General features: G+C 41.8%; 2 protein-coding genes and 1 long non-coding RNA gene across 3 annotated transcripts in view; 2 read left to right on the top strand and 1 right to left on the bottom strand.

Annotated features, from left to right (window-relative positions):
- Positions 1 to 484: 484 nt before the first annotated feature.
- LOC103149070 (calcium uniporter regulatory subunit MCUb, mitochondrial-like) lies at positions 485 to 7,061 on the top strand. Its single transcript, XM_016679673.1, has 9 exons — positions 485 to 702; positions 2,199 to 2,259; positions 3,053 to 3,220; positions 4,264 to 4,368; positions 4,442 to 4,599; positions 5,795 to 5,901; positions 6,343 to 6,439; positions 6,674 to 6,790; positions 6,883 to 7,061. The coding sequence occupies exons 1-9, from the start codon at positions 631 to 633 to the stop codon at positions 6,964 to 6,966; spliced, it is 969 nt and encodes a 322-aa protein (XP_016535159.1). The 5' UTR covers positions 485 to 630; the 3' UTR covers positions 6,967 to 7,061.
- Positions 7,062 to 7,583: 522 nt separating this feature from the next.
- Positions 7,584 to 9,552, bottom strand: part of cfi (complement factor I) — an 11,760-nt gene continuing 9,791 nt past the window's right edge. Inside the window, exons 13-17 of the mRNA XM_007568087.2 lie at positions 9,246 to 9,350; positions 8,993 to 9,168; positions 8,078 to 8,179; positions 7,859 to 8,007; positions 7,584 to 7,792 (exon numbers count right to left, since the gene is read on the bottom strand). Coding sequence (XP_007568149.1) covers positions 7,724 to 7,792; positions 7,859 to 8,007; positions 8,078 to 8,179; positions 8,993 to 9,168; positions 9,246 to 9,350 — 601 coding nt within the window. The 3' untranslated portion in view covers positions 7,584 to 7,723. The remainder of the gene's footprint in view (positions 7,793 to 7,858; positions 8,008 to 8,077; positions 8,180 to 8,992; positions 9,169 to 9,245; positions 9,351 to 9,552) is intronic.
- LOC107838168 (uncharacterized) overlaps positions 7,692 to 9,552 on the top strand; it is a 19,382-nt gene continuing 17,521 nt past the window's right edge. Inside the window, exon 1 of the long non-coding RNA XR_001664221.1 lies at positions 7,692 to 7,703. This is a non-coding gene — a long non-coding RNA (uncharacterized LOC107838168). The remainder of the gene's footprint in view (positions 7,704 to 9,552) is intronic.

The raw sequence follows: 9,552 nt of genomic DNA, 5'->3' as shown, positions 1-9,552 counted from the left end.
GTAAAGTCTGGTGGTGGAGCAAGTAAAGTCTGGTGGTGGAGCAAGTAAAGCCTGGTGGCCCTCCAGGCTTATAATACACTGTGGGAAACACTGGGAGTTAGTTACACTTGAATTACGGCTCTGACTGCATTGTTCTTTTTTGACGAAAGGCCAATTTCCTGAAGATCTAATTGAATATTATTAATAATCATTAATCATTTGCTCTAGTTCAGACATTTACAGTCTTATTCCTCATTTTATCCCTGAGGAAATGTGTTTGCTATACAAGGAAAACCTGATTTTTGGGTTTGTCTCTTATGTAAGAACTATCTTGAAGGTATTTCCTTCTTCCTCTCAGCTCCAGAAGCCCGTCTGTCTTTGCCTGAAGGACGTTCCAGACTGTCAGGAACATTCCTGCCCCATTCCAGAGCCAGGTAAGAGTTTTTCTTACCTTCTCTGACTTCCTGCTGTGACTCATTGTAAAACCAGTTTCTGTTTTCCTCCCTGGGAGATTCCAGCTGCAGCAGCAAAGTGAGAGTTAACCGTCCTCCTCCTCCTGCTGTACCAACCGGTTCCTGAACGCCTGCAGCACATGTCTCCCTGTGAAAGGAGGACTCAGCGTTTTGTTTGCAGCCGGCTAAGCCTCTGATCATGTTTGCTTCCAGAGTTTTCTGCAGATTCGGCATCGGTTTCTGTCAAAGGGCGCGACCCGGAGTCTACACGGTGAGTTCAGCCTTTAATGAAGCCGAGCCGCTTTCTCTGTTAGCCGTTTGATTAAAATGATGTTTCAGTCGTAAACATCTGGAAAGCTGCTGGTGTTTCAGTGACAACTCTCCATGTCTGCAGCTGAAGCTGCTCTGTATGTCGACGACGTTTAATTTTATAACTAAATTACTACACAAGTTTTTACAACTCTGCAGCTGGTGGCAACACAAAGCGTGTGTGAATTTATCTTCCTGTGTGAAAACCTTCCTAGTCAGTGAGAATAATATCAGGAAGTTTTTAGCGTTTAGCTTCATTTTTACTATTTACAGTTCAGTTCAAACCTGAGTTTCTACTAGAGACCAGCAGATTTAGCTCTAACGTGTTTTATATGTTGCCTCATAAACTTCTGTGTCTTTTCCTGGAATTTTATACGTTTGATCAACAAAGTCATTCATTTTCTACATGCTTTAGTTTTCTCTGTAGAAACGTTGAACCTTCTTTCACTGCGGCTGTTTGTATAGTTTTACTTCAGATTTATGACCTTCATTGTGTTGATTTGTGTCATAAAATCCCAATAAAACCTGTTTTCAGTTTATCTTTGGTCGGTTTAAATCAGGTTGTGAATATTTTTCAACACTGCAGGAACACAGTGACTGGATCTGCTTTTCTCCTGCCTGTAACAAACATGACACCATGCATGTTTTGCTCATGTTGCGACATGAAGCGGGCGTTTCCTAACTGTGTGACTCATGTTGCCGTGGTAACAGCAGGGTTAGCACATCGCTAACACATCTGAACATGTCTTTCAGCTGAAGTTTCTCACTTCGCCGCGCTGGGTGTGTAGATGAATCTGACGCTCGTTTCAGTCACAAACTAAACTTTGAGTCTTGAGACGTTGGGCTTCACTTGGACTCGTGATCTGGGACTTGAGTCCCATAAATATCTATATAAGCCAAAATCAAATGTTCTCCAGTGAAGGGCTGAGTTTGATTTATTGTGTAAAGCATGCTGCTAACCTCGTAGCTACTCATGCTAACTGCAGCTCCATAATATAAAACACATTAAAATCTGTCAAACTCTGTTTTAAGTTGCCTCAGACCAAACAACCGTCTTCCTGGATGTTGTTCCCACTGACCAAGTGATGCTACCAAAAAGAAACTTCTGACCCTTCAAAGTAAAAGCCCTTCCGTTTGAGTTTGTTTTTAATAAAAACATATGAAAAAACATGTTTAAACGTGACTACAAAGGTTTATAATTAAAACTCACTGCATAATAATTTAGAAAATTTTCCTCATAAAATAATAGAGCACCAATGTAAACAAATAGTTTAGGTGTGAAGATGAAATTACTACAGTTTGTCAAAAATAATAAATAATTTCCTGTTTGTTCTTTAACTTGGTGTTTAGTTCTCGTTGTGACTACGTCTAAAAACACACAGAAAAACTAAACCCTTCAGTTTACAGACTGAAATAACTGTAGTTTGTAAAGTTTTCTATATTCTTCTGGTCTTTCAGTCCAGTCCGGTCTGGTCCGCCTCCGTCTTTTCCTGCTTCAGCAGTAAATCTACGTCCACAGGTAAAGTATAATCAGAATATTATCACAACATCATCTGCATAACGATTGAGAATAAACTCAGTTTTCCTTAAATAGAAACAACAGATTATCTCTGGAGACATTTAACAAAACATGATTTGGTACAAAAGCTAATAAATGTCTTTTAGCGACGTTAGATAAACAACCTGGTTGATTGTCGCCTCAGTGACGGACTGTGTTTCCTCACCGTGATATTTTTATTTTTAGGCCTCCTGAACTCTGAGTGACTCCTTATCCTGTTGAACAATCAGAGAAATATAATAAAAACTTCATAAAATGAATGTTTTCTGTTATAGTTTGCCAGGTTTTCAGGTAGATTTGGTCTTGCATTGAAATAAAATGAGCTGAAGTTACATTAAGCATTCATGTTAGCATGTTAGCATTGCTTATTATCTGTACTTTATATAGGTTTTAATTATGCAGATGATTAAAAATGTAGAAACACCAGAATTAATGAAGTCAGTCAAACATTTTATCTGCGGGTGAATTTTATTTAAAAATGGTGCTAAACCGTCTTTTCTCTACGATACGCCTGAAATATCAAGACGGCAAAAATAATAATTATTAGAGTTAATTCTGATTGGAGATGCTAAATAGCAGAAAAAAACTCACTAAAACACCTGAAAATGTTTTAATTTTCCTCTGAAACACTAAAATGATTCAGTTTTAATGATTTTCCTCTGGTAGCCAATAAACACGACTGTTTTCTTAACAGAGAAGCTTCTTGTTATCTGAACCATGAGTCTTGTGCCTTATTGAGCTCTTCGTGCTGCAGATGTGTCTGTGCGCTACAGCTTCGGGCGGCCGGTTCTGTCTCTGCGGCTGCCGACGGGCCGGGCCTGCCGCTTCACGCTGACGCCGATGCTGACCACGGTGGGCGACCTGCTGGGCGACCTGAAGGCCAAAGACGGGTCTGTAGGGAACGCCGCGCTCTTCAACAGCGGTAGGAAACGCTCCCGAACTCAAACTGGAAGCTCTCTGCGCTTCCAGAGAGCAAATCTGAAGAATTTGGTCATTTGGAAATTATCCTCGTGACTCTGAATGTGGATCGCAGAAACGACGATCTGATGCTAACAGCTTCCAGGCAGCAGAGACAGTACTCCACATGTCCTACATCAGGGTGTCCAAAGTGTGGCTCGGGGGCCTTGTGGGGCCCTTGGAGTGATTCTGTGGGGCCCTTGGCACCAAGTCAGACGTAGCTCATCTTTTATCACCAGTCTGTTGATGGCGACACGATTAGCACAAAATAAATGGATATTATGCAAATTAGAATAGATTTAAAATAAAAAAGAACAAGAATATTTTTTATTTCATTTTAATTTAATAGCATCAAAAACATTGAGTAACTCTTATTTTAAAGTATTTAACCCAGGCTGGGTTAAATACTTTAAAATAAGAGTTTATTATTAAGTTTATTACTAAGTTTATTAAATCTTCCTAATTATAGGAAGATTTTAAACTTGTATCATTTTCTTGTTGCCTAAAATAAATGAAACTATTTATGGATCCTTTCCGATTAGAAATGAAGCTGTAATGTTTAATCAGAATAATGTGTTTTAGTTTGTTTTGTATTTTTCATAAACAGACGGCGACACTGAACTTCACGGCTCCATCAGTTGTTAGCTAGCGCTGCTAATCCACCTCCTTTGCTTTTGCCGCTCCTCTTCATTTCTCTGTGTTGGAGTAGGGGATGCCATCGTTGCTCAGAGTTGGTTTGAGCAACCTCTGCCTCCAGTTATCCTCTTCTTCAGCTCTCTGAGATTTGGGGTCAAAGTTCAGGTTTTATCTGAGATGCTAATCGGCTCCTGGTTGTAAAAACAACACCATGTTGCCACGGTTACGCATGCTAACATCTGTCTAAATGTAAGGAAGTCCTTGCAGCTGCACAGCACCCAGAAACTGTTCCCTCAGGTTCATCGGTCTGACCTGTAGGGGGCGCCACAGCGCCTGATGTTATTCAGACTAAATGTTTGTTTTGTTCCTCAGACGGACAGAGGATCTCCTGCTGCACTTTGATGGAAACGGTTCTGAACAACGACTTCCAGATCCAGATCGATGACGTCATCTACAACGTTCGCTCGCTGGGACAAGGTAGCGCCTGTTCCCGTCTGCAGGGGGCGCTGGCGGCACCGGGCTAATGTTTTCTGCTCTGTTTGTCCGTGAGGCTCGTCCAGCGAACACGTGTTGGGTCTGGACGACATGAAGCACACGGTGCAGCTCCTTCACTCCGCCCTGAGTCTTCCTCAGCAGCTGCACCTGCAGCATGCGGCGCTGCTGGCGAGGAAGGAGACGCTGGCCGAGCAGCTGCAGCCGCTGGAGAACGTACGAGTCTCATTCTGAGCTACTTACCTCACATAAAGACGGCGATGATGCTGGATTTAGCTAAAGAGGCTAATTTAATTTGTAATCCTCTAGCAGGTCGTTGGAAGAGTTTAAAAAGTGCATAACAACGTACCTGGGCTGTGATTTACAACAGATTTCAAAGTGTAGCTAGAAGCAGCGTAACTTACAGTAAACATTTCTAATAAAAATCAAAACAAGTAAAAACTGTAGGAAAAAATACAACGTAAAAACTGTTCATTTAAAAATGATTCAAAACATGAGTGATTTATGGTTGGAAAGCTGCTGGAGGAGGGGATATGCTTCAGTGATTTCCTGAAATAACATGTCATAGTTTTTACTTCTAATGTTTTCCAAGAATTTGAAGCCCAAACAGGAAATAACAACTGATTGAAAAACTTTTACTAAATTGTGTTTTACAGCCTCCTCTACTAGCTGCTCTGGTAGTTAAGTTTCATTTTAAATTAATTGGAAAAAGTTTTTTAGCGTGAAGGACTTTACATAGATCTGTTGCTTGTTATTGTTTACATGGGGAAAGTTTTTGCAGGCGCACAACGCTGCAGGGTGAAAATACGATTCTGTTACAGTTCTACGTGCTGCCGCCGTAGAACCGTTAACTAGATGAAACTAAACTAAACTGGTGATCTGTGAGAGCTGGTGTTTAGGCCACATTTCTATAAAACTTTAACTGAACCAAAACACAAAAAGTTCCACAGCACATCTAAATGTTACGGTTGTCAAAGTCAAGTTAGCATAGCTGAACTACTTCCTTCTTCTTTGCTTTTTTTCTTAATTAAAAGTTTTTCCTGAACTTGTTACCTCGTCGTCGTGTTGACAGAGCGAAGCCCTGCGTCCCTTTTTGTTTTGTTTTATACATCAGATGTACATTTAAGATTCAGCGTTTTATGTTGATAACTATGCTAGTCATCGTTAGCGAGCAGCTTTCTAACCTCTAGCAGGGATCTGAATAAATGATCATGTTCTCCCAACTCAAAAAATAAAACCTGTCATATTTTACAGCTAATCTGTTGGTTGTGACATGAGACCAACTCGTCCTGCTGTAGTTTATATGAGGAACACATCTAAACATAATGCTGAATTCCTGATACATTTAGAAATATAAACATTTTATTTTACTTCTCCTGCTGCTTCCTGTTGATGATGTCGTTGGTTTCAGGTCAGAGTTCAGCTGGCGAAGGAAGCAGAGAGCCGAGCGACGCTGCTGGGGTGGGCGGGGCTCGCCTACCTGTCGCTGCAGGGGGGATTCCTGGGATACCTCACCTGGTGAGCCGCCTCACCTGCCTCACGCATTAAACCAATTAATCACACGATCAAATGAGATCAGTCCATTTACAGGATTTATCGTTTTCCCTCTTTTTCTACCAAAATCTGGATGACAAAAGTCTTCAGCTTTGGTTTAAATTTTAATTTATTTAGTAAGGATATTAATTAACATTTATGTATTATTTATGCATTATTATTCCTTTATTACCATTATGTTAGTCGAAAATGGTCTCAAAACAACAACATTACAGTTTATTGTGTTTTATTTTGGATATTGAAACTAAAGTTAATTGATATTTGACAGGATTAACTTACATTATTATTGAGGTATTGGCTGAAAATGGTCTCAAAGCAACATTATCATTTATTGGGGTAAAGTTTGTGCTGCAGCAGCATCAGTCCTTGTGGCCGGCAGCCTCCCTCAGTGTGGCTCTGTTTCAGGTACGTGTTCGCCTGGGACGTCATGGAGCCCGTCACCTTCTTCATCTCCTGCGCCACCAGCATGCTCTTCTTCGGCTACTACCTCCTCACCAGGCAGGTCGGTCCGCTGCTTCCTGCCTCGTCACGTCGCAGCAAGAAAATCATGTAGAGCAAACTCAGTGCGCTAACGTCTCAATGCTAGCTAAAGCAGTAAACTTTAAGCTACATGAAAGTTTAGCGCTACCCGTCGCATGTCAGGATATTTAATTTTATTAGATTTATTTTTCTTCCCTGGGAGTTGGATGGTTTGGGTCATTTGTTGTTTTGAGCTTCAGAGTAAATTTGTCTGCAGGATTTCGTCACGACCGACGTTCTGGATCGTCAGTTCCTGCTCCACTTCCACAAGAGGGCGCTGGGGAAGAGGTTCGACGTCGACAGATACAACGAGCTGAAGGACGAGCTAGCTAAGGTTACTGTTTAAAATCTGATTGGTCCATCCTTTTCCTCTGTTGCCATGGTGACGGTAATCTGACCCGGTGCGGCTGTCGGGCGGGTTTCCAGGTGGAGAACGACCTGCGGAGGCTGAGGGGCTCCATCCAGCTGCAGCTGCTGGTCGATCACATCCAGCCTCAGAGAAGCTCCTGATGATCCCAGAGCAGCACTTTCTACGTTTCTCTTTCAATAAAAGATGTTTAGTTTTGCTCTTGTTTGGTAAATAAAGTAAAACACTGGGAAAGCAGCTTCTCTCTGTTGATGCCTTCATGTTCTGGCAGGAGAAGTTTTCTGATTTAAAGAGAAACTGAAGAAATTCAGAAAATATTTAATTAAAATCCGGTAAATAAAGGAACATGCTAGAGATGGGATTTTAGATAACATTAGCATTCTAGCTAAATGTAGCTGTTTGCATAGGAGATGTTAGTCAACATATAGCCTTCATGCTAACATTAGCATTTTAGGTAATGAGAATAGATTAAATTTAATCAAATTAATGAAGTAGATCTAATGGTGAACCTGCTAGTGATAGCTGATATGTTAAATAACCTTTAGCTGTTAAATGAAGTAGGTCAGTCGTAGTAAACATGCTTGACAGGATTTTAGGATTTCTAAATGGCTCATTTTCCAGACACCATAAAACATGAACTTAGCCAGAAAACGGCTGTTTCTCAGTTTTTATGATCAGCAGAGACTCGAATGGAAGAACAAGAACATGAAATGTTTTGACTCTCCAAACATTAAGATAAGGTTTAACTTGCCAGTAAAAATCCACCTTTTTGTCTCAGGACCTTTTTATTTACTTTATTGAACAGCAAAGAGGAACAATGTTTTCTGTTTTTATTACCAGGTGAAGGTTGAGATCGCAGGAAGGTGAGAAAAGGTGAAGAGTTAAAACTAGCCGCTTTCTTTAGGAGTTAAATTTGGTGACTGCAGGCCAGCCGGTGTGAAGCCGGATCCACTCAAAGTAATGAGCAACCTGCCGAGAAGAGAAACCAGTTAACTGGGTCTTTAAAGCTTGAACTGGGAGTAGAACCGGTTGTACCTGTGTGTAAACCCCTGGGAAGCCCTGATGGCCACACCGCTCCCCCCAGCTGACGATGCCCCACAGGTAGGAAACCCCCAGTTCATCCTGGCAGACCAGCGGGCCGCCGCTGTCGCCCTGACACGAGTCCACGTGTCCCTCCAGGTCTCCTGCACACAGACGAACCGGGTTCAGGCCGGCGACCCGACGGATCGGCTCGGGCGCCGCGGACGCACTCACCTGCGCACATCATCCCCGGTTTGAAGCGATGCTTGTAGGAGGATTCGCAGCCGGAGATGAGCGACACGTTGGCCCAGAGCAGAACCTGAGCCGACCGGCCGTCTGCACAGAAACATCAGCTTAACGGGAAACAAAGGACTGGGCGGCTCAGGGACCCGACAACAGCCCGGATTACAGGATTAATTCACTGCACCCAACAGCCAAAAGAGTATTTACTGGTAGAAAACAACCAGCTGAGATCTGAACGAACTAAAACTGTACATTTAGTCCAACAGTTCACTAAACATCTAAAGACCAGATTATGTCTGAGATTATCTTGGATTAAAAAGTCATTTCAGTCAAACACTTCCAACATAAAACTTAATGCTGCACCTAAATAATCTCCAGTTATTTTAAAAGATATCTTTGATTCACATAACTGTCAGTGAAAAGATTGATTTTTAAAAAATGAAATTTAAAACAAAAACTTATTTCTATCTGTTTAGTTTTCCCACTTTTCTCTCTTTTCAGATCCCATCTGATAAAAAATAACTTATAGACAAAAAATTTCTGAAAAAATATCCTCAGACATTCAAACAACTATTTTTGTCCCTGGAAGTTCAGCATCATTTTATTATAATTTGCATAAACCCAAATTCAGGCCCAATAAGGTCAGGAAACATTTAAATGATAATATCTATTGATTGGCTCCTCTTCATCTTCTACTTCTGTTTAATGTTGGTAAACAACTTAATGGGGCAATGCTGCCACCAACTGGTAGAAAGTGAGAACCAATCAATCCTCCTTCACCTAAAAACATTTAATATTTAATCCTCCAAATGTCCTGGTAGTTCTGCCTTCCTGAGTGTTTCTGAGACGAACCGACAGGTTTAGTTTTGGGTGTGGTTATTGTTTCAGGTGTTTGCAGCGCCGTACCTGCGGTCCGCCCCCACCCGGAGATGCTGCAGGTGTGGTTGGGCGGGAACAGCTGGGTGGTCCAGGGGACGCAGACGGCCCGGACGGCCGGGTTGTCCTCCAGGCATTTATCCGTGAACGGGAGCTTCTCCAGCTGCACCAGCGCGATGTCGTTCTCATACGTCGACGCCACGTAGCTGCAGGAAGACTGGGAGTCTTAGCTTCCTGTGTGACTGATTTAAAATCAATAATCAGCGATCAGGCGGGTTCGTACTTTGGGTGGATGCGGATGTCCGTCACAGGAACAATGTCTGTCGTTCCCTGAGCCCGAAATTTCTTCCAGAGAGAAAATTTAACTTTGAACGCAGAAGGATTCGGCCTGTTGGAGGAATGTGGGGAAGGAACTAGTTACCTTTACTCAGTTACATTTACTCAGTTACCTTTACTCAGTTACATTTACTCAGTTCCCTTTACTCAGTTACATTTACTCAGTTACCTTTACTCAGTTACATTTACTCAGTTACCTTTACTCAGTTACATTTACTCAGTTACCTTTACTCAGTTACATTTACTCAGTTACC

This window comes from Poecilia formosa, unplaced genomic scaffold (assembly GCF_000485575.1).
Source record: "Poecilia formosa unplaced genomic scaffold, Poecilia_formosa-5.1.2 Scaffold217, whole genome shotgun sequence".
In the NCBI taxonomy this organism is placed as follows: Eukaryota; Metazoa; Chordata; class Actinopteri; order Cyprinodontiformes; family Poeciliidae; genus Poecilia; species Poecilia formosa.
This window is presented reverse-complemented; position numbering and strand designations above follow the sequence as displayed.

Coding starts and splice junctions, on each gene's coding strand:
- LOC103149070 (XM_016679673.1), top strand. CDS start 631: ATGTTTGCTTCCAGAGTTTTCTGCAGATTCGGCATCGGTTTCTGTCAA. Junction 5,902..6,342: donor TTCCTGGGATACCTCACCTG/GTGAGCCGCCTC, acceptor GCTCTGTTTCAG/GTACGTGTTCGCCTGGGACG. Junction 6,791..6,882: donor TGAAGGACGAGCTAGCTAAG/GTTACTGTTTAA, acceptor GCGGGTTTCCAG/GTGGAGAACGACCTGCGGAG.